General features: G+C 35.1%; 2 protein-coding genes across 6 annotated transcripts; both read left to right on the top strand.

Moving 5' to 3' along the window:
• The first annotated feature begins 1870 nt into the window (after positions 1 to 1870).
• On the top strand, positions 1871 to 10429 carry LOC140968934 (chaperone protein dnaJ 10-like). 4 transcript variants are annotated; one of them, XM_073430108.1, is made up of 11 exons: positions 1871 to 2078; positions 2164 to 2275; positions 4123 to 4182; positions 4598 to 4680; positions 4791 to 4950; positions 6029 to 6158; positions 7605 to 7763; positions 8298 to 8476; positions 8557 to 8637; positions 8736 to 8891; positions 10056 to 10429. In XM_073430108.1, exons 2-11 carry the CDS (start codon positions 2189 to 2191, stop codon positions 10146 to 10148), a joined length of 1188 nt encoding a protein of 395 aa, XP_073286209.1. In that variant the 5' UTR covers positions 1871 to 2078; positions 2164 to 2188; the 3' UTR covers positions 10149 to 10429. The 4 variants fall into 4 exon arrangements, with proteins under 4 accessions (XP_073286209.1, XP_073286212.1, XP_073286211.1 ...); XM_073430111.1 differs by adding an exon at positions 3315 to 3509 and having other exon boundaries at positions 1887 to 2275; XM_073430110.1 differs by having other exon boundaries at positions 1887 to 2275; positions 10056 to 10148; positions 10252 to 10429.
• Positions 10430 to 11502: 1073 nt separating this feature from the next.
• Positions 11503 to 23699, top strand: LOC140968960 (histone-lysine N-methyltransferase ATXR7-like). Of its 2 annotated transcripts, XM_073430160.1 has the most exons (16): positions 11503 to 11750; positions 11846 to 12504; positions 12650 to 12766; positions 13877 to 14200; positions 14280 to 14603; positions 14693 to 15007; positions 15119 to 15739; positions 16578 to 16970; positions 17047 to 17169; positions 18095 to 18175; positions 18639 to 18692; positions 18792 to 18943; positions 20176 to 20219; positions 20922 to 21049; positions 21129 to 21228; positions 21572 to 23699. In XM_073430160.1, exons 2-13 carry the CDS (start codon positions 11875 to 11877, stop codon positions 20195 to 20197), a joined length of 3156 nt encoding a protein of 1051 aa, XP_073286261.1. In that variant the 5' UTR covers positions 11503 to 11750; positions 11846 to 11874; the 3' UTR covers positions 20198 to 20219; positions 20922 to 21049; positions 21129 to 21228; positions 21572 to 23699. The 2 variants fall into 2 exon arrangements, with proteins under 2 accessions (XP_073286261.1, XP_073286262.1); XM_073430161.1 differs by lacking the exons at positions 17047 to 17169; positions 18095 to 18175; positions 18639 to 18692; ... (3 more) ...; positions 21129 to 21228; positions 21572 to 23699 and adding exons at positions 15836 to 16162; positions 16289 to 16432 and having other exon boundaries at positions 15119 to 15733; positions 16552 to 16866.
• The last annotated feature ends 15 nt before the right edge of the window (positions 23700 to 23714 follow it).

Below are 23714 nucleotides of genomic sequence, written 5' to 3' on the forward strand. Positions count from 1 at the left end.
TGTTGCAATGTTTAAAAAAAAATTATCAACCATATTTAATCATATTGTTTCCAACTAATACATTATTTAATATAAACCACGGTGAATATTGTTTTTTTCCTGTTTTTTGCTAATGAGTTGTATAGTGTTTAATATCTCGTTGATGAATTCTTACAAATCTTTTTTTATATTATCAGCCTCTGGATAATATTGTATATCCAAAGCATAAATGTGACATACAAATACCAAATAAAAAGAAATTGTATACATATTAAATTATGGATGTAACATTGTTTAAACTCGAGATTTTAAAACTTAGAGATAGGAAAGTCTGCAAATTTTTAATAGGTGGTATGGGCAATTCGGTGTTTCACACTAGGGTTGAGTCTACTCTACATTGTTAGTTCATCTTGATTTTAATAATATGTGCTCGTCAAATTTTAGTTTTAATATGCTTTTTTATATAATTTTATATTTTTAGGGTGATGATGATGATGTGAGGTTGTCATTGGTAATGACAACGAAGCCAAGTATAACAAGTTTCTGCATTATACGCAACCTGTTGGGTTAGGTATGTATATGCTAAAATGAGCATTTGGTTGCACATGAATACTAAATCTTGTACTCTCTTAAGTACTTGTATTCGATTTTTTCACACAATAATTATGAAGAATTGTACCAAAATTTATGATGGATTCAAGAATTGACCACGATATAATAATGTATATGAACTCTCAACTTTAACATTTCAGCAGTAACTTGATTTTTGTCGGCATCTGATTATACCCGTATGGGCACAAGATTCAGTACTCGTTTCCAACTCAATACCATTTGAAGTTGTTATTTGCCCACGTGTGGATCCCATATTTAACACTCATATCCGACCAATTACCCATTTGAAATTGGTATCAGTTAAAAACGAATCCATTATTTCATATATGAGCAAACTGAAGTAGATACAAATTGTAAACTTATAGTGGAAATACATAATTAAAATTAATTTATAAATATTAATATTGATAATAAATCAAATGTATCATAATGTATATATTCAAATTTAAAAAAGTACAAAAATAATTTTTTAGTAGCTTTTTTTTAGGGATTTTTAATAGATTTTTGACAATAATATAATACATATACATAGCCTGATTAATATTGAAGTCCAGCTATTATTAAAAAAATTGAATCAATTAATATTGATATAATATTTTAAAAAATGCAGTCATGTATGCATAATTAAGTAATAAATCCACTACCATTTATATATATTTCAAATAAATCCACACAAAACCCAAGAGTTAGGGTGAACTGGAGTCCACCATAACCCCTACATTACATGGATCCGTCCATGATACCGGTTGGGAAACAGATCGAAAATATAAGTCAGAAAATTTTGGAGTTGGTGTTAATCTTTTTTGGCTAATAAATATTTGTGTAAATTAAATATATTGTGTTTTAAATTTTTTTTAATAAAGTCGATTAGTTTTCAATTTGATTATATATACTATTAATTGAAATTATAATCGTCATTAATAATATTTGACGATAAGTCGTTATTTATGATCTTAAAAATTATATTTAATAACTCAGCCTCAAATTTTAAATCTAACTTATCGTAATATTTTATATTCTATGATTTCTATTTAAAAAAGATATAACTTTTATTTTAAAGTTCAACAAAACTTGACATCCTTTTTCAATTTTTTTTACATATATCACAATCTGCTAGTATATAGTATGTATATTTATTATATATATGTGTTTGTATTTGTATATTTATTATTATTAATAATTAATAATTATACATTATATATATATGTGTGTGCGTGTATGTATATTTGTATGGTGACGGTATATTGTCGCGATATTTCTGAAAAAATCAAGAGCGAAGTCTCTACAGCGGAATGTCAACGTGTGAGTGTGTGGCAATATCCGCGTAGGGCCTCCGCGTTCTCAAATCTCATACGCGGAAAGAAGTTTTTAGCTAATTGACTAGTAAAATCGGACGAGGCCAGGCTAGTCAAAGGAACGGGGCAGAAAAAGACGACCACCGTTCAGTATCATCCCGTGGCCAATTCTCGAAACGATCCTGTATTTTGGTACTGTTCTCCCGAATTAGTGTGCGTAAAACTCGTCGCATCGTAGTCAATTCGGTCTGCTCCTCAATCAATAGAGTGTAATCAGGGTAAGAAGAGCTTGTTCCAGATCGATGGTGAAGGAGACTGGGTACTATGATGTGCTGGGTGTGAGCCCCTCCGCAACTGAGGCTCAGATAAAGAAAGCGTATTATGTTAAGGTGCGGATGATTCCAAAGCTGGGATTTATTGCGCATTTTTTTAAAAATATGTTTTCTCCGTTTCGGCTAGGTTTTCTTTATCGTTGTCAATTATCATAATCACATGCTGGATGGTTTGCCTAATGTGGGACTGATGAAACTTTGGTTGGAATTTGACGTGATTTTTTATTCTTTATCCTCATCAGTTGCGTACGATCCTTTTCATGGTTACTTAAATCTTGAACATTTTCGGTCTATCACGTGTCTGATATGCAAACTGTCTGTGTAATTTCGAATGTTGGCTCAAGCCTAAAAATCTTCACGAGATCAACCTATTGTTCAATATTAAAACGACAAAAATAATGTTCTTGCTAAATTGTTAAAGCCAGGAGCTCATCTTCCAAGGGATATGATAGTACCATCTCTAAATCACCACAGATTTATGGCTTAGCTGCTGCTTTGTAAAAGTGAATTTGAATTTTTTTCTTCCATTCTTCGTTAGATCCTCGAGAAGATACAAATATTCTCTATTATTAGTCATTCTTCACATTAAGCTATTTGCCTTGTTTGATGGCCCACAAAATGCTTTCGTTGCAATCAATGGGGGGTTTTGTTTATATGATTTGGGTGAATAACACTTAACTCGATGAATTAGCTTGAACAATAAGATTCGTGTGATGTTGCCGAGGAAATAGGACATTATGTTTGGTTAATTGGTTTGCTATATGTTGAACTTCAAGCTTTTGTTACCATGCATAGTTTTCGAGTTAATATGAGAACGAAGAAAATGTTTCACTTTTGTTAATCAAAAGGACGAAAGAGAGAACAAGCCAATCATCGACTCCATCTTCACTAGCACAACTACCTTTTATTTCTTACGTTCGTACTAATATGTATGAATTATTCTTTGATGGTAGTAGGAAGGAAGAAAGTGAATAGAAATCAAAATTAATGTGCTAAGAATGATCTCAAGGGATGAGAAAAAGGTGCAAAACATCACTCATTGACTCTATCTTCCTTTGCTCAACTTTTAATGTTGTGATATGGATTTTGGACTTAGTTGCTAAGAATCCACGGACTGCACATTGAGACTCAAGGCAAAACGAGGCACAACACTTGTGTTTAGGTGCATGTTAGGACAAAAACGCAACTGTTTAGCTGTGGATGTGCTCTGGCCAAGAAGTACATGCAATGGCCATGAAACATGTGAGTTTAAGGCGTAATGTGCCACAGAGGTAGACTTTTTGTTTTGAAGGTAATGTTCTGATCTTTCTCGTAAATCCATGTCTAGAATATGATGGCTTGGTGTATCTGCTTTAGTTTGCTCCAATAAGTTGCATGCCTTGACTTAGCTCATAGGTTCTATCCCATCTGTGCTATTTGCAAGTTTAATCCATATGATTGGAGCTTGAAATGGTTTTTGAAGTGAATTTGCTGGGCTTATCTTCCATATTCACGAAGGCAGAGAAGAAGTTAACATATTAGCCGGAGAAGTCTTTTTAATTTGGAGTTGTATTTAGTCACTCCCTTTGTTTTTATAATAGATGGGTTTCTAACATGAGAAAAGATCACATACTTTGATCTACGTGGAGTTCTAGCACGAGACTTGACAAATTGGGTTTGGTAGAGAAGTTTTTTTTAGAACAATTTAATCTTATGTCATGGTCTGTTCTTAATGTATATTGTATACATTTGAAAGCTTAATTTGGTAGCTTTCTGTATAATCTTCTTGCTTAGCTATTTTGGAATTATTTTTTTAAAAAAATTCAGGATTCGGGATATCCTTTTATTACGCTGCAATTCATGCGTTAATATACCAGTGCCATTTTGAAACCTTTTCAATTGGCTGTTGGCTTGGAATGTTGCAGGCTAGACAGGTTCATCCAGATAAAAACCCAAATGATCCCTTGGCGGCACAAAACTTTCAGGTGCCTTCTTATAATTTATGTTGCTTTTGTGTGAGAAGGGTGTTGGCTCTATGACTTAGTCCATTGTTAAAAATATCTCCATAGCATTTGGCGGCGATGTTGGAATGATCTAACTCGTGAGATGTGAAATGTTGACCACCAGTTAATCTGTACCACATTGTCAAATGAATATGCAACCGCTACGTAAAGCAATATGATTTATGTATTAATCGAGTTCTTTTGTTCAACATGTATATTAAAACTGTTAGCGACATAAATGGTTGTCAATAAATTTGTCATAAACAATGATAAAATTTAATCGGAGATGGAAGAGCAGCGAACAAGTGTTACCTATTTAAGATTATGTGTTTGATATGTAGTGATAGTGGTTATTGGTTTTTGCCTTCTCAGTTCAATATATTTTTCTTTACACTAGATTCTGGGCGAGGCTTACCAGGTGCTAAGTGATCCAAAGCAGAGAGAAGCTTATGATGCTTATGGGAAATCAGGAATTTCAGCGTACATAAATTTGGATAGTCTTTAGACTTTTCATAATTATGAGTTTCTGTTATAGCGATTACTATTTAAAACCCAATTTTGGTAATGCTTTCGTTGTGAATTTCTTTCAGAGAAGCAATTATTGATCCTGCAGCGATCTTTGCCATGCTTTTTGGAAGTGAGCTTTTTGAGGAATATATTGGCCAGTTTGCCATGGCCTCTATGGCTTCCTTGGACCTTTTCGCAGAAGGTGAAGAATTTGATGCCAAAAAATTGCAAGACAAGATGCAGGTATAATCTCTGATATTTCCTACTTTGTCGTGTATATTTTGGCTTCATGTGTATAAAATTTGGATCTTCTTGATCTGCAAAATTTAATCTTCTGACCTGAAATGTAGCAACGTAGCATTGCGAGTGCTAAGAATACCACACCCCCCCNGCTTATAATTGTATATTACCGAAATGCAATTGGAATACAAAGCAAAAGGCAGAAGCCTCTGAAAATAAAAAAGCGCACATAGAATTATAATGGAAAACAAGACTACACCAATGTGTCATGCCTTAAATGAATGGAAGTCAGTCCAAGTTGATCCTTATGAATGAACGTCCCAAGGGTCAAATTCGGCTTACCACACTCCGAATTGACTGAGGGTTTATCTTTCATGTTATCACCACCCATGCAGCCGGTGACTTGTTTCCTTCCCACAGAATGCCACCACAAGAATCAATAGTTTTTTATTTTAAAATTTTTACCTCCCCAACGACAAGGGTACATAGTTCGGAGCAAAGTTATTGTCACTTCGACAAAACATGCACAATATCCACAAGGCATAGTTAAACCATGCATGCCAACCAGTGACCTCATAAGCAACCATAAAATGTCCACAGTTTCTCCCAAGCACATCACCAGCTGCTGCTAGGGCAGGGTTACCCTTACACAACCATCTTTTTCAACTTCAGTCTTCCCGCTTATGGCATTGCTCAGATCATTTGCTTAGAGTTGTATTTCTCATTTTCTCTAGCCAAAGAAACCAGCATTAGGCACAGGGAGGAAGGCACAGATATACGTAATGAATTACTATCCAGAAGGAATTTTCATTTCCGCAGAAAGCGAACAAATACTTTTGTTTGAAGCATACTGAGGGAAAGCAATTTGCAAAATGGTTTCAAATCCATATACCTTTTTTTTCATCATATCTTGATTTCCAGCCTTCAAAATGTGAAGTGGTCACTTTTCTATGTGCACGCATCATTAATCAGTGCTTGATCATCAGAAAGTTGAAATAAGTATGATGTTTTATCCTTCACTATAGAATTTTAATGGTATAGCTTTTCTGTATGCTAAGGACTTTTTTCCTTGTAATTTTAGACTGTTCAGAAGGAAAGGGAAGAGAAGCTTGTTGGCATACTTAAAGATCGGCTCAATCTTTATGTCCAAGGCAATAAAGAAGACTTTGTTCGTCATGCTGAGGCGGAAGTGACAAGGCTTTCTAATGCTGGTAATGCACTAATGCATCATCAGCTCATTCTCATCATATTTTCTGTAGAACATGTTATCTCATGGCTTTGTCATTCAGACCAATGGCAAAACCACAGTATTGTTTTCAGCACTACTTATTTTGGTTTTTTTTCTCTCAATAGCTTCTGTAATTTTTGAGAAACTATTTCGTTTTTAATTTTGAGGTAAAGAAATTTTGTATTCTGTTTATATTATGAAGTTTCTGTTGAAAGTGGACAACTAGTCCACTTATTGTAATTAACTTTTATTAGATTATTAATAAATTATCATTTCTTATTTAAAAAAAAAATTGTATTCTGTATTTTGCCAAAGAGTCAAAGACCAAATGTAATAAAGTAGACTGTGTCCTCCCCCTAGCCCCTTTCAAGAGAAACCAAATACATATTGAATTTAACTGAGTTTGCCAATGTACCACCAAATGCAGCTGTGATTTTTGTGGATGCCCAAAAAGTTACGAAGTACGCATATTTAAGAAACTGGTGCTTATTTTTTGTTTTGAAATAGTGATTCTTTTTAAAATTTATGATTTATGATTTATGATTTATGATGGCCAATAAAACTATGTTGCTTGGTGATAGCAATTACATTATTCACATATGTAACAATTTATTATAAATACAAGATTCTCAATTCTAAAATTACAATATATTTTAGAATGCCTTTAGTGTCGAAGAAACTAGGCCCGAGGTGTGCTCGCAGCTTGTTTAGATCATGGCGTGCACAACATTGAAAAAACTGTGCTTCTTAATATGCATAACGAGTACAGATGAAATGGATTGAGTGGAAGACAGAACTCCTTTCGATATGTAGAGATATGCTACTTGATTTCTATCTGTGCATGAAGCATTTTGATAAGATCTTTTTAAAGCAAAGTAGTCGATTCGCCAGCCCATACGGCTGCTAACGCTTTATGTGTAAATAAATTTATAAACATCCAAGGTATGTCATTTGATTCGAGGTAGACATATGGTTGGTGTGGTTTTTTTTCTGAGTCTATTGGCTTACTTGTAATGGGGATAAGCTACTTTATCCCCATTGGCTTATTCAATATGTGGAGATAAGCTACTTGATCTCTTTCTATGCGTGAAAAGAGGCGTTTTAGTAACCTTTTTAAAGCTGAAGTTACTCTCATCTGAATAAATTTTTTGAAGAATCGACAATATTGATTCATCTGTCTGATAACGTATAATGTTTTATGTGTATATAAATTCATAAACATCTGAGGTATGTTACTTGGGGTACATAAATGGTTGGTGTGGTTTTGTTCCTGGTCAAGTTGCTTACATGGAACGGGGATATGGATTTTACTTTTCCATTATAATCTGCTTCCAATCACATTCACCTTTCTTAATTAGCTGTTCATCTATCAGTCTATTAATTCATCTGTAGCAAATCTATTCTTATCTGGTGAAATGTCCTATCACAGCTTATGGTGTGGATATGCTGAGTACGATCGGCTACATCTATGCAAGACAATCTGCCAAAGAACTTGGGAAGAAGGTAATCTACTTGGGTGTGCCATTTATTGCTGAGTGGTTCAGAAATAAAGGACACTTCATCAAATCCCAAGTAACTGCTGCAACAGGTTAGTCTAGTTTCGCCGCGTGTTTTCCCGAAGTTGAATTTTCTAATCCTTGTTACCTGGATCAAATACATGTTTTGTTTCCATATTTAATGGGTCTGTGGATCAGATATACTCTTCTACGTTGGCACCTTAAATTCTGTTGCTCGAGGCTTTTCGGGAGAAAATTTTTTTTTTGGTTTTTTAAATATTTTTAATTGAACCAAGAACGATTCTCTTATTTTCACTAATTTATTGTGCAAAGGCATATGAATTAAGAATGGCCAAACAGTGAGCAAATTGTGAAATTACATTTAAGAAACTGTTTTTCAAAAGCTTGTATGTTGTTTGAGCCCAATAAGACAGTGTATTTAGGTTTCTAGTTCTAACAGTATTCTATATGCTATTAGGTAATTTAATAGGAACCTTGTAATATGGATAGAAAAATCATTAAACTTGTGCTACGTCATCTTGGGAGGAACTTCTGTGTGTGCATCAGTTCTTTCCATGAGGCTTATCATCACTTTGCTTCATTTCTGACATAATACTCATCCTCAGGTGCAATTGCTTTGATTCAACTACAAGAAGATATGAAACGACAGCTCAGTGCTGAAGGAAATCACACAGAGGAGGAAATTGAGGAATACATGCAATCACACAAGAAGCTAATGATTGACTCCCTCTGGAAGCTCAATGTGGCTGATATTGAGGCCACCGTCTCACGCGTTTGTCAGATGGTTTGTTTTGGAGTAGCACCTTTTTTGCAACAATTTTGTATTGCAACTTGATGATTGTAATTCATGTAAATGCTCCTTAGGTTCTTCAAGATAGCACTGCAAAGAAAGAGGAGCTCCGACTGCGAGCAAAGGGCTTAAAAACGCTCGGAAAAATTTTCCAAGTAAGAGATTCCCTGAAATCTGAAGCCTTGTCAATTTCCACTTGGGCCTGTGTTATTTATGCGAGATGTATATGAATTGAGTTTTTCTTGTTCTTCAGAGGGTGAAGTCAAGTGATGGAAATGAGAATGTAAGCATGCCAAGCAGCGATCCACTTCACAACTTGGGAGGAAGAGAACCAAATACTAATACTGCTTCTTGGAACACATCAGCTTCAAATAACGAAGAAGTGTCACACAATGCATCTGCATACCAGGTGCGGCCTTCCCTTTCTCTCCCTTTTCACCACCTCTTCCCTTCACGAAGATTTTCTGTTAAGCTGGTCATTCTGACGATTCTAATGATTGGGCAATTTACATTGTACATACACTAAAATTAATTTTGAGTGAGTAAACACTTTCTACTTTTCTAGATTACAACGATCAACGCTGTTGGATTATAAAAATTCACGTTTACATGCCTCGTGATTGATGTATTTGCATCCATTAGAGATATCATAAAAAATCTTCGAAATCTATTCTACTTTTCTCTCAACTAACTAGTGCTTCGATGTCTTTGGAGGTGCAGACTTGGTGTATACGTGGAAAATCCATTCTAGTGTAATACTTTAATGTGTCATTTTTAAAATTTTATATGCATGTATTATGATTCTCATGTAGCTGCATACAATTATTTTATTTATATGTTTATAATGTAATTGATTAAGTTTACATATGCACCTGGTCACTCACCGGACTCTTTAAAAAAATGCAAAACTAGTTTAATATTTTAATGATAATCGAAACAAATTATCCTAAAATTTCAATAAAAAGGATAAATAATGAGAAGATAAATAGTAACAGAATATTTAATGATTGACATGATGACTCACACGAAATTAATTTGTCTCCATCCAAACTCATTCTAAGATTCACAAGGACTTAATATAGCAATTCCTACAAGATTTCTGTTTTCTGGAAATAAAAAATTGATAATAATTAAATTTGTTGAAATGTGTTGTGCAGTTGTTGTACAAGTATATGGCTCATTCTCTACTTTACAGGAACTTACTAGAACTTCCTTAAATAAATTAAATATCTGGAAACCTCAATCAAATTTGTCTAAAATTCATCCCAATCGATGCAGCAGCAGGCCTAAATTTAGTGTGTTTTGTTTTCACAAAATGTCCTTTGCTGGTTAAAAGTTTATAAATCTTGGTGTGCTGGGTTTTTGAACAAGATTGGTGGAATGGTTATTAGATTGAAAAACATTTGCTAACATTTGACACATAGACAGCATTGTGTGATCGAGTTTGCACCAAGTTTATTTGCATGAAATAATCAAAGTACTAATTTATTTGCTTATAAGTATTTTATTTTGCTTTATTTGTAATACTTATTAATTCTCATTCGGCTATTAACTTCAATTCCGAACTTTTCAGAGCCCATATGTGGAGGCTCCCCAATTTACTGGAGCTAATCACAGCAACTTCCCTGTTCCATCTGCACCACCGGGTGTTCACAAACAACCATAAGTACGTGTAGTTTACAATATCCAAGAATGTGAGTGACACTGGATGTTGGTATGTATTTAAATTCTTGTATCATTTCTTGATTGTGGTTGTATCATATGTATAGGTCTTATATAATTTAAAGGCACTCCATTTCGTCGAAGTTCTATGTTTTACACGATTTGTCCAAAATTGAAGAAATGGGTTTTGCTGTAAAAAGTGTCATGTGCTGGCACAGCCTTGGTTGAATTCTTGATGTAGAACAACTGCTTTGAATTATTATTACGCCATCTTGTTGAATTTTACTTGAAACTTTCACTTTACTGTATAATAATGTAATAGATGTTTTTCTGTTATGTGATCGATCACAAGAGGAGAAACGGGCTCTGGTGAACAGAAATTTGCAAGGTTTTGCTATCTTTTGTTTTAGTGGCTTTTCAAGCTATTATCTTCTAAATTTTGGGTTTGACGACACCTCGTGAATTATTCACACAACATGCAACTTTTTAGTTGCTTTCAAGGTGTGTGTGTGTGTGTGTGTGTGTGTGTGTGTGTGTGTGTGTGTGATCATCTGCTAAAGCATGGAGTGCTTATATTAACTACTTTTGGATCTGTGTATTTTCTTGAATTACAAAATATTCATTTTCATTTGATAAAATATATTTTTTAAAAATCTATTATTGTAATTTATAACTACTACATCTTACCCATTTTTTTTCAAAATTTCTGAATAATTAATGTTTTTTTAATTTTTTTTATCTGTACTTCTAAATTTTTAAATGATTATATCACTTTTAATAGATTATTCTACAGATTTATAAAAAAGTTTATGTAGAAATCATTTAAAAATATTATTGATTAAATTATTAATATTGGGTAAAAATTTATCAGAACTCACAGTATGTATCATAAATAACATATTTTTAGAATATTTTCGATAATATTATTTATTCACAAAATATGCATTCGATGAATAAATTATTATTATTTGTGTTTTAGTAAGTACAATGACTAATAATAATAATAATAATAATAATAATAATAATAATAACAACAACATAATTGCATCAATGTAAGGTAACATCTGTCGAGGCCTTCAGCTCCTTCATGTTAAACAAAATATGGACATTCCTAATAATTATTAATTATTAATAATTTTCATATCATTATATTAATTAATACTTGAATAATTTTTTAATAGGAAATGATCGTTGGGGTTTTTTTTTTAATTTGTTCACTGGTTTTATTTTCGAATGGATCTATATTTAAAGTTCGATGATTGGGCCTGGAACCATAGCCATTTTGACAGTCCAGCCTGCAGCTTAAAGAGCCCAATAAAAACCAGGACCCGAATCCCGGAATCGGAGCTTCGATTTACGAGCAGGTGTAATTTATTAAACAACTGTTGTCTAGGTAAAATCCACTATTCACCACCGGTGAGGTTGAAACCTTCACCGATTATCCCCAAGACAAGATATTGTGATCTTCAAGCGGATGTAAGAGAAGGCGATCCCATAGCACGGCGGCGACTGGTCTAATCGCTGAAGCGAGGCAGAAATTAAGCGGAGCCGTTATTTTCGATAACCACGGTTCCGCCAGGTCGATTATTCCTTCCTTGACCATTAGGTGTTTGTGGATTGATCTCTTCCTGTTTAATTGTTTCCATTTAGTTCTGTAATTTAGTGAATGAAAGAACAAAATTTGTTTTCTGCTGTGAACAGATTTGTGGGGCTTTGCATTGATATTGGTGATGGTATCTTCAGTTGTAATCCTTCCCAATAGTAGCGCGAGGGAAAGTTATTTCCATGAGTATGGATCTTCTTTGTTTACCTCTGGGACAAGGATTGAGCTATCAACCTCGGAAGATGGCATAGAAAGTGTGGATGATGATTCCTTCTTTAGTCCCTCTCTATTTAATGTTTCTTCTTCTGGGCGTGACTGTGATAATCAAGTCGGAGCTTCGACGAGCTGTGAGTTTAATGGGAGTGACATCAATGATTCACTATCTGGAAATATATGTGGGACCTCAAATCCTGACATTGGGAATTCTGCCAATGCGTCACCCCTGCATGCGACTGAATGGATGTATCTTAATCAAAATGGTCAGTTATGTGGCCCTTACATTCAGCAGCAGCTCTGTGATGGGTTACGTACTGGTTTCTTGCCTGAAGATTTACCTGTTTATCCCATACTAAACGGAAATGTTAACAATCCTGTGCCTCTGAAATTCTTCAAACAATTTCCTGACCATGTCTCCACCGGCTTTGTTTACTTTAATTTAGCTACTCCTCAGTCGAAAGAGTCCACACTCGATGACCATGGCAACAACCATCAAATTCATATACCTGAGAACACTGAAATCATTGCAAATCTACAACTGGTGGGATAGATTCACACTATTCTCAAATAAAGTTTTTCTTAAAACCTTGAAGAAAGTTTTTTTTACTGCTTAGACAATTGCTTCAATTGTTTTTGGTGCTATGCAAGTTCTTGTAATTTGATAATCATGCTGTTTGAAATTGCAGCCAGGAGATGAATCTTGTTGGATTTTTGAAGACGCGGAGAGGAGAAAGCATGGGCCATACTCTCTCACCGAACTCTACTCCTGGTGTCACTATGGATGTATCGACAATTCCTCATTGGTAAGTTATAAGCAATCATGATTCATGAATTTCTTTTTGCGCAACATTGATGAACTCATGCCTTTGTCTGAGATTAGCCATTTACAAAGTTTTCTGTGTGATATTTTTGTATTAAGAACTTGGTCAATTCTCCGGCATTATTATAGAGATTATTTTTTTTGCATCTGATCCAGTTGGCTTGCCCAGAACATGGAATTTTTTAATCTTTTTCCAGGCATATCTAGTTTCCGAGATTATGTAGTTGAATTACTGAAATCGGAACCAGCATTTGTTTTAGTGATGTAACATGTAAATAAGTATTTTTATTTGAGTTTATACCCAGCTGATTCAGTGTGAGAAACCAGCCTGGTGACTCTCCTTACCAACATCATATTTTGGATAACTTCTACTTATCTGAAGGCTTCGCATGGATTGTGATTCCGTGAATATAGTATTCACTAAGTCTTATTTTCTCAAAGACATGCTTTTGTTTGTTTATACATTATCTTTTCTCCTTCAGTTCCTTGCATAGTTCGGGGAGTGGGGACAAATTAGTAATTTATCATCTAAAAAATGATACCTTGTTATCATTTTAATGCTTTGTTGCGTGTTCTTTATTGGTCCGACTATTACTGTTATATTACAACTACTGCTGCTATGATTATTTCTTAACAGAAACAAAAGGAAAAGGAGGATAGTGGTTATCACCTTTCTCTACTGCTTTGACTAAGTTATCTCAGAAGCTCAAGAGACTTCTATGTTCAATTGACCTTGTTTATATGTTGTACACTTGTACCGAAAATAGGCTGTGTGTCAAGGCATTAAACCCAGGTTGCTCATGAACAGGTTTTCATTCCTTTAAATAATTAGTATACAGTTTTTCTTTAATCTGGCTTCTCCAACCAGTTTCTGCTAGAGATCCCAAACCCGGTCTCAAACAAATGGACACCTCAATTTTGGTTGTGGAATGTTTTTTAATTTTTAAGAATCGCAACATGATTTAGTAGTGCCTATTGGCATTTGAGTTGTATGAATTAAGAATTGCTGTTAGTTGATAATTTATTTTTTCAGTTAAATGACTCTTTTATGTTGAATCATTCCTTATTGCTGCGCTGTGGTGATTTTGGACAGATATATCATGTGGATAACAGGTATAGACCTTTGCCTTTGGAATCACTCTTAAATACTTGGAGAATGGCTGGACATGGAGCTGTCTCTTTGTGTGATGCCAATGTTCAAGTGCCTGGAACGGTATCGAGCTTGATATCTATGATTTCTGAAGAAGTTTGTTCTCAGCTTTACCTCGGAATCATGAAAACTGCCCGTAAAGTAGTACTTGATGAGATTGTTGGGTGCATAATTTCTGAGTATCTTGCCACCCAGAAAATTCAGAAGGATATTAAGGCTGAACCAGTCATTCAATTAGCCAAATCTTTATGCTCAGATGGCAGAATGGTAGGTAATCAATGTTTTAAAAATATATGATTTTGCTACTTGAAGTGTGTAAATGTGGCTTTATTGTTTTATGTGACAGTTCGAAAAGTTTCACAAGAGTAAGGACTTCGTTGCTGTTGGGGATGAAGAAGGATTAAGCAGCACCATCATTGAAAGTTGTGGTGAAATAGTGAAATCTCCTAGAGTTAAATGCATTGGAAGTCTTGAGAACTTTCGGGCTGCGTGTACAACACTTTCTAGGACGCTATATGATACTTGTATGCAAGAAATGTGGAAGGCCATATTTTGTGATCCTGTTTCCGAGTATTCATCTGCATGGAGAAAGATAAAACTTTTTCCCCCTCCTAAACATGGCATCCGATACGAGTATTCTGAGAATATCGAAAATATCCCAGCTGAATATGTACGTGAATCTCATTGTTTAACTTTTATTGAGTTTTTTCTTTTTTATGTGGTGGATAAATTATGAAGTTCACTTTCATGGCTTGACAGCTAATACACAAACAAGATTCATCTAGCTGCGATGCAGATTGTCCCCCAGGTTTTGAACCAGTGAGAATGAGAATGCATATGCAAGCACAGATGCAATCTGTTTGTTTGTCTTTGCACAAGAAAGAAATCTCTTCTAAAGCACTTCTTGTAAGCTCTGGGACATCTAATGACATGAAGTTGATTCTGGAATATGTACCGAATGATCTTCATTCGTCTGCAAAGTTGTCTTTGTCTCATTACTTCGGAGAAGTGGTTGATGAGGAAGTGCAGAAAGTGGTTGATTCTCCACAAAAGAGGCATGTCCAAGAGGTATTTGTGAGAAGCCTCCCTTCACTAATTCCCTTTGCTCTTGGGAAAATGCTTTGGGCTTAAGTATCTTGATTTTTTTGGCCAAACATATTATCATTTGTTTGATACAATCCCTAGTCTTTGCAGGTCACTTCAGAGTCTGCCATTGTGCCCGACCAATCAAGTGGATTTGATTCTTCGAAAGCTCTTTATGTTGCAAAGTTGTCACCATCAGATGATTTTGGATATACTTGTCAATCTGCAGAAGCACAGTTGTGTCAGGATGCTTTTCACTGTCCTGAAGGGTCTATGAATAATTCTTCAAAAAACACATTTCAGAAATTACCAGCGCATGTAGATGACAGAAATAACGTTGAAGTAGATGGACTGCGGCCATTTTTATATGAGGAAACTATGGAACATTGTTCTTCATCACAATTCTCCCGGGAGGCATTTCAGAACTTGCCCGTGCATGTAAATGATGCTTGTAATATTGAAGCTGATGGACTACGGCCACCACTATTGGAAGAATTCACAGAACCTTCGACTTTGTCTCAAATTTGTCAAGCACCATCATTCGAAAAATATGAGCAGACTTGGAAAACTGCTCTCCAGGTGTTGTTGATGATGAGCAGAGAGCGAATATATCAAAGTTTCATGAGTGGGTTGAAACAATTATATGTTAATGACATCATTGAGAAAGAAATAACGATGTGGCTCTCTTCAAGGAGACGTGAATTAAGCTATCCTAAGGTGGTAGTTTCACATTTGGGGTTCCTGTGATTGCTTTCTTTGTAGTTAAATGATTGGTTTAGTTTTTTCACCTCCCTTCACTTTTTTTCTTTGCTTAAACAGAGGACAGTAGAATTGTGTAATGAAGACAGTCATGACGTGGATAAGTGTTTGGGTTCATCTTTATTACTTGGAAGATATACATATTCTCGTAAGAGAAAAATGGGTCAGCGAAGAACAATTTCCTATTTTGAGTCTCTATTATTGGGAGGCGATTATCAGAAACAAATAGGCAAGAGGTTAAGGAGACTTCAGACTGTCAAAGATTTATCAGAGACTGCAATAGTTCAAAAAGGAATTCAAGTTTTAAAAAAAAGGGCAAGCCATGCAATCAAGCTAGTTTATTTGTGGAAATCTCATCTTCTCAACGTATGTTTAGTCAAATATCAGGTAAAGTTGATCTTATTAACCTAGGTATTTTACTCTTGACAGTAAGATACTCACAGTTGTTAGGTATCATTTAAGTTTTAGTAAATTGATTCATTACGAACATTTTACTTAACAATTGTTCTTCAGGAGAAGATTCAAGTTGTAGCATGCAGAATACCTCCTTGCTTATCAACAAGAAATACAATGTTGAGCGGAGTACTTTTGCCAAGAGCCGGGAATCAAACTGTTCGGAATTCCAATCTAACAGTGATGCCACAACAATGCCAAAATGTTGGTGTCGTCTTGTCTCTTTTTATTATATTTCCTTTGACTGTCTCCACTTGTGGTGGTAGATTGCCGATATGAAGCGTAGGGTAATCTAATTTGTTGGTTTCAATTCTCTTACGTAGCAAGCAAGGTCACAAAGCTTAAAAAGAAGCAATTGGATGATGAAGCACCAGATTCTCGATCAAGAAAAGTCCAGAAACTAGAAAATGGAGATGCTAAGCGAGAAGTATGCAAACATATAGATGCACGAAAGATCAATATAAGTAACTCTGGGGCAGCAAAATCTTCTCCCCAGTCTGATGGTTGTGCTCGGTCATCTATTGATGGCTGGGAATGGCGTAAATGGGCTTTGAGCACTAGTCCCTCTGAAAGAGCTCGTATCAGGGGTACTCATACTCATTCCCATTATATTAATTCTTATTGTAATGGATCTCATTCAGCTAGTGTTAAAGGACTTTCGGCAAGGACAAACAGGGCCAAGCTGCGCAACCTTCTTGCTGCTGCGGAAGGTGCTGATCTGTTGAAAATGACACAGTTGAAGGTATTCAGGGGATGGATCATCTTGACTTTTGCTGGATCTTTTCTAATTTGTATTTTAATAAATCTTTTTTGGCCAGGGAAGGATTAAACGCTTGCGTTTCCAAAGAATCAGGATCCACGACTGGGGTCTTGTTGCATTGGAGTCAATCGAAGCAGAGGACTTTGTTATAGAATATGTTGGAGAACTCATTCGGTCTCGTGTAAGCGTTTAAATTCCATTCTGCACTTCATGTTTATGCGAAGGACTTTTTGCATGAAATATCCGAAGTCAATTTGTATCCTTTTGTTCAATAATATTGTTTTTTGCTTTTTTCATAAGTTCCCAGAAAAGTGAAAAAAAATCATAAAGTCCGTAATGTGCATTCCATCCATATGAATAAAAGTAAAAGCCTTAGGTAATCAGCAACTATAAAAGATGGCATATTCATTTGGATTTATTGTTTGATCGGATAATTGCTTTAATGAAGATTCTAATGTGTCAAATTTATATTTTCTTTTTCTTTTTCATTATGGTATAGCCGTATGGGAGACATTGCCATCTCATATAATTAAATGGAAATGGTAATTTAAAACACAAATGCTACTTTATAAAGTATAGGGGTGGGATTTTTGGACAAATTAATTGCAGAAATTTAGGCTTCCTTGTCTGGTAGAGGGAGCTGTTGTATATGAATTTGTGTTGAAGTTACTAAAGCTAAGAAACTTGCAGATGTTTCTCATTCTGAAAGTTTTTGTGGCACAAACATTTTTAGAATCCTGGCATATTCACTATCTGTGGTTATTCACCTCTCTCATAACTGGCATCTGGTGAGTTTGGTCTTTCCCATGGATTTGAAAGTCCTAACCTAAGCTTTCCCGATTAAGAGAGATACTATTTTGTGATAGAATAGTAAACACACTTTCTTTGAACTTCTGTACCAGGAGAAGTTCTATTTTTTATACAGATCCACACTCTATGAAAAGGTAACTTAACATTTTTCACCCACTACCCGAACTAATGGTTTCTAAATTATCAATATACCTTTTTCTGATTCCATTTCCAATTTTTATGTTAGTATAAACCACCAATGTCATTCTAATTTAAGTCTGTTTGTTAACTTAAAACATTTTATTTCAACCTTGTAGATATCAGATATACGGGAGTGCCTGTACGAGAAGATGGGAATTGGAAGCAGCTATCTTTTCAGATTAGATGATGGTTGCGTGGTATGAGAAATTTGAATCTACTCAACCAGTAAAATTTTTATGTGTTCCTAGAAAAAATTAGGCATTGTGCAAAGCCTACATCTTATTATTACATATGACAATCTGCCATTCCTCAATGTTAATGCCTTGTATTTGCTTTCAGTTGAATCATCTTTTTGATCATATTTTCACTAGGTTCTCATTAATTTTTGTTGCACTTCTGCGCTTCTCTTGTATGCGCTTCTCTTATATCTCTTTCGTTGATTTGTTCGGTGATTATGGCTATTTATCCTCTCAATTGGCTCCTTCATCGGAGGCAATGTGCCTTTTCTTTTTTGGCATTGATATCATACCCGTCCCAATCTTGACAAAAGCTAAGATGGTTTTATATACCTTCTCCTAGTCTGAAAAGAATACAGTTGAAAGAAAGGTACAACTTTATGCATTGATTGGTCTGCATTTTTTTTTCCCTGTTTTTGGGCAGGTTGATGCTACAAAGTGTGGAGGGATAGCTGGATTTATAAATCATTCTTGTGAGGTGAGCACTGGAGGAAAGGTTATTGCTATGTGGGATGGCGTGATTTGTATAATAGTGATTCTAAAATAGGAGATTACCATGGCATTAATTTGAATGCAGCCTAATTGCTACACAAAGGTCATAAGTGTTGAGGGTCAGAAAAAGATATTCATATATGCAAAGAGGCATATTGCTGCAGGTGAAGAACTCACTTACAATTACAAGTTTCCGCTTGAGGAGAAAAAGATTCCTTGTAACTGTGGTTCCAAGAGGTACAGCCTAGTTATAAATATTAATTTGATGTTGGATTACTGACCGGTTACATATTGGACTCTAAAGGGTCTCATTTTTCTCAAAAACTTAGTGGAGATTTACATGATGGGCCAGCGCCAAAGTTTGTGTAGATTGTTTTCATCAACCATAAACTGAATGACCTTTTAACTTTTGACATTTTGCTTCTGATCTGGGGTTTTGTGATATTCAATGACAATATTTAGGAATGGATTTCTAGATGATTGTAGTGGTTTTGTGATGCCTCTTTTTTAAAAGCTTCCGAATGATTTTCTTTTGTTGCCTGCTCTAAATGAGTGCAATTCGTTATCAATTTCCTGATTTATTTTTCTGGTGATATAAAATTTTGCATCTTTAGAGGATAATGAAAGTTTGAGTTTTTCTATCTTTCCCCCTTGTCAATCGTTCTTTCTTTGTATTTGGTTCAGAAATTGTATTTTCAGCTTCTTTGCACTTAGTAGATATATTATTCTGTGAATGACTTCTATGTCTACTATACTTTGGAATTCTCACGGGTTCTGTTGGGAGGCAAAAAAGTTGGTTGAAACTTGTTATACTGATGCACTCAAAGTGACTCTTAAACAAGCAGAATAATAGCAGCTATTAATATTAGTTAGTGGAGGATAAAATTGAGATAACTTCGATTGCCTGAATTTTCTTGTTTCACATCCTTGCAAGTTAGAATGAATCATTGTAAATTTAGCCGTTCTTGGGAGGCAGTATCTTTCTCTAACTGTGACATATATTTTCTATCTGGCTCATAACTTACAAGTTCTTTTAGATTACAACCTCTTGATTTCGAACTTGTATGCAGTTACAGTTTCTTAGTGGATCAATACCTGTAATAAACTAGATGTTATGAACTAGTCTTTTCCCATTTTGTTTTGGTTAGTTTTCTTTGTCAATAAGGCCTGATAAATAAATAAATCACAAGGTTCAGGTAAATCGCCAGAAGAATGTGTGTACCTGAACCTATACACACACACATACTCACACGCAATTTCTTAAACCTAATTATGATATTTTTAATGTCATTACGTTATGCCGTATTTCGATGTTTTTTGTCAATTGATGTCTCACAGATGTGGGCATCAAGTGTTTAGCCTACTCCCAGGCGTTGCTCTTTTTATGATTATTTTTTTCTCGCTTTTTTGTTTTGATCATGTATTGTCTGCGATTTTCTGGTTTTCATTCTGTTGCCAACTTGTTTTAGGTGCCGTGGTTCGCTGAACTGAAGCTGGACAAGTCCGTCTGCTGGTAGATTATCTCGCATATTTTTAATAAGATTATTATTTTTAATTTAATTGTCCTCATTTTCCTTATTCCGATAGGCAAACCGAAATGAATAATTTTCTACTAGAATTCCCATTTGTGACAACTGTTTTCATGGTAATCTCTGTTATCCGTTGCATTGAAACTTTTTTTGCCATTTTCATGCATCTTCGATTAATTCTCTACTAGACTTCTCATCTGTGACAGCTGTTGTCATGGTAATCTCTGTTATCCATTTCATTGAAACTTTTTTTGCCATTTTCATAGATCTTTGATTTGAAATCTGAAACATCAATGTCGACCAAGAACGAATTTCAACCCTGACCATTTAACGTTCTGTCTCAACAGTCTTACTATACTTAAAGCAATATCGACGTGCTTGTTTTAGCAGTAACCATGCACGTACAATTTGGCTTGTTTCCTGATAAAATCCTTTGTGCAAGATGTAATATAGTCCTCTTATGACAGCTCCAATGAAATTGATTAGTATCGTTGTCGAGATAGTGAGAGTAGAAGATTTTCAGAGACTGAAAATTGGAAAAAAAAACTGGAGATTGTCTTTTTCCTACTGGGTTCTTTTTGGATATTTGATATAAAAACTATTTGTCTCCTAGAGGCCAAATACTTTGATTGTGGTTTAGTTATTTCACTTCCTTCAGTCTTGGCTTTTCTATCTGGCTCATCTAGGTTGATGCTGCTGCGGTGGAAGGCGGGGCAGTTTTGAGTTTTTAGGTTCCTCGGCGATAGCACAATACTTGAAATTGATGCTTTGCATACTGTTTCAGTTTGATGTGAATTTTAAGGAGCTGCTCTATGTATGCGGACAGTTTCTTTACTTCATCCATATACATTAGTTTCATAATTCATTCAATGAAGTATCTTGATTTTGAATAGCTCGCTGAATGAGTCGATGTGGCATACTCCACCCGACAATGGTTGATCCCGTCCCTGCCATTATTTTGTGCACTGCTAATGAATATTCAAATGAAGGAAGGTATATGACAGTTGCAATGTTTACTCATTAGTTTCCTTTTTCTACTTTTTTGGGTGCTTGTGACACTGATATGAGATTTTTTCCATTTCCTTCTCCACGTTATTCACTGTTGGGAACTAATTGGTGTTCATTGGGAAAATTTTTGCACATATTGTCATGTTCCTGACAATTCCTACATGCATCTGGCATTCCTATGCATGCCTTTCTTTTTCCCCCAAAATATTCACTGTGTATCAAGTGGATTTTTTTATATGCTTCTGAATTACAGTATTTTACTGTTATTCCCGATAATGGTAAATCACCTGGATGGGATTATGCTGATTTCACTTGAACACTTTTTCAGGTCATGGACTGCATCAAACTTTTGTGACTTCGAAACTGTAGTATTGTTGCCTTGGATGTCCCTTATTCTAGGGGCTCGGTCAATGATGATAATACCACATCCTTGCCCATGCTCTTGGTGATATCTCAGTTGCAGATGAGTTTCTCCTCTCAAGAACTGAAATAAGTTGTCTTTCTTTGATGCTTTTGGGACAAATTTTGGAAAATTCAGTTGTGTACAAAAATACCATCAACTTTTAAAAATGTTCGTATGTTGATTAAAATTTAATAATTTGCTACCGTACTGGACAGTTTGTAGAAGTAGTGATGCTTTTTCATATCACAAGATGTAGGAAAAGGACGAGCATTTTTTGTAATTTGAAATCTAACAATGAATTAAATACTTGTTCATCTGCTTGCTACTCGGGTTATTGTATTATTGGGCTCATACCATGTGTTATATTCTCACCTAAATTGTTTTGAGAACTTCTATGTATGATACATGGCCAACATCCATTAAACGGATAGGTTATGCGGTGAAAATCAATGTAGCAAACGGCATGATATGAATTATTACAGGAGTTTGACTCGATCTACTCCATCGATTTCACCATACAATGTATCATACAACTGTTGAGCATGAGTTTCTATGTAAGATGTCCCATTTTGTAATGTGGATATATTCAAGTTTGCTCATGTTCATCATAAAATTTTGTTTTCAGCAATAAATGCTTTAAAAATGACAAATGCACTATTCTGATATTAGGTCGGTAGGGGAACATGAAACGCTCGCAATGTGATGTCAACTGGTATCAAAATTTTCTTATTATTTAAGAACACAAAATGATCTGCTGTTTAACTGTTAGTTCTTACGCGAGTCTATAACATAAAGACTGGTCAGCAATTTTTTGTAAAGCTTAGATGGATAATTATGCAAATCCCAATTATTTCTTTGTTTTTCACTTCATATTGCGCAGGAAGAAGCAAATAGTGAGTTTACATGGAAAATGCTTAGTGGATTTATGTCGGGCCCTTCTGGTATGTGTTTTCTACCATGCTACGTACCATGTTGTCTCAGCTAGATCTTGCGCCTTATTGCCAAGACACCATTCACTAAATAAAAAAAAAATGTCATTTGTATAATTGACTGAAACAGAGACGGAAAGTTGGTTTACTCGAGGTGACTAGAAGTCTAGAACATCTAGTCAACTTCCTCTAATGAAAATATAATTCGCAAAATGAAGGTAGCCATGTAAGACACTAGTTTCTATACCATCAAAATGACCCTAGTTACTAAAGCAAAACCAAATAAATAATTATTTTTGTGCGAGGGAACTATCGATGTTGAGTTGTACTGATCAGTAAAGGAAATGACATACTCCATGATCTTAGTCGGGGCTCCTGTTGTTCGCCAACCGTGGCTTATGCGTCGTCTCTTCCTCAAAGAGGAACATTTATCATCGTTGGATTAATTCTGTGAGTATTATGTTTACGGGCGAAGCTATTTTAAATATTATCTTTGTACGTCCCAGATCGAACTGATATCCATTCAGCTGAATATTCAAGCTACTGAATGATGCTAAAAAATAACATGGAAGTGGGTGGGCAAAACACAGGGTTGTAATCAGTTGTAATAAGTTTTAAGCGAGCCAAGCATTTATCAAGTGATTGGCAAAGATTTAGTGGGACTGTCGCTTTTGGATGATGATACCGTTTTGGGTACATTCTTGCACAAGACAGATCCAGTATTTTGTCGGCGAACCATAGGGAGAAATAAAAAAACGTTTATTTTTATTAGTACGAAAATTTCATTTTTTCCACCGACCTTATCTCAATTGGGAGACGAAAGGGATTGGCAAAACCGAGGTTTGCCCGCCTGAGATTGCTAAACCCTTTGGTCGTCGGTTCGAAACCGGCAGGTCGGAAGTAATGAGAATGTTTGCTGAAGACGGGGATGAAACTAGTGCTATAATCCGTGCACCACTCATTTTGTTTGTGGTGAAGGTATTGGAGTGGATTTGGTGATGAAAGGGGATAAACTCGTCAAATCTTGTTTATTTATTTATTTTTTTAATAAAGTAAAACGTGTATCACATTTTTTTAATTTGTATTACATATACACTTCTGTTATATGTATAACTCGTCGAATTGATTAGAAGAGTGAG

This window comes from Primulina huaijiensis, unplaced genomic scaffold, assembly GCF_012295235.1.
Source record: "Primulina huaijiensis isolate GDHJ02 unplaced genomic scaffold, ASM1229523v2 scaffold38877, whole genome shotgun sequence".
Taxonomy (NCBI): domain Eukaryota; kingdom Viridiplantae; phylum Streptophyta; class Magnoliopsida; order Lamiales; family Gesneriaceae; genus Primulina; species Primulina huaijiensis.

What these genes read in the sequence shown, in the direction of transcription:
- LOC140968934 (XM_073430108.1), top strand. Translation starts at nt 2,189, where the DNA reads ATGGTGAAGGAGACTGGGTACTATGATGTGCTGGGTGTGAGCCCCTCC. An exon ending in TGGCGGCACAAAACTTTCAG is followed by an intron (nt 4,183 to 4,597) that starts GTGCCTTCTTAT and finishes TCTTTACACTAG; the next exon opens with ATTCTGGGCGAGGCTTACCA. An exon ending in GACAAGGCTTTCTAATGCTG is followed by an intron (nt 6,159 to 7,604) that starts GTAATGCACTAA and finishes GTCCTATCACAG; the next exon opens with CTTATGGTGTGGATATGCTG.
- LOC140968960 (XM_073430160.1), top strand. Translation starts at nt 11,875, where the DNA reads ATGGTATCTTCAGTTGTAATCCTTCCCAATAGTAGCGCGAGGGAAAGT. An exon ending in GGCATGTCCAAGAGGTATTT is followed by an intron (nt 15,008 to 15,118) that starts GTGAGAAGCCTC and finishes TACAATCCCTAG; the next exon opens with TCTTTGCAGGTCACTTCAGA. An exon ending in GATTAGATGATGGTTGCGTG is followed by an intron (nt 18,176 to 18,638) that starts GTATGAGAAATT and finishes GTTTTTGGGCAG; the next exon opens with GTTGATGCTACAAAGTGTGG.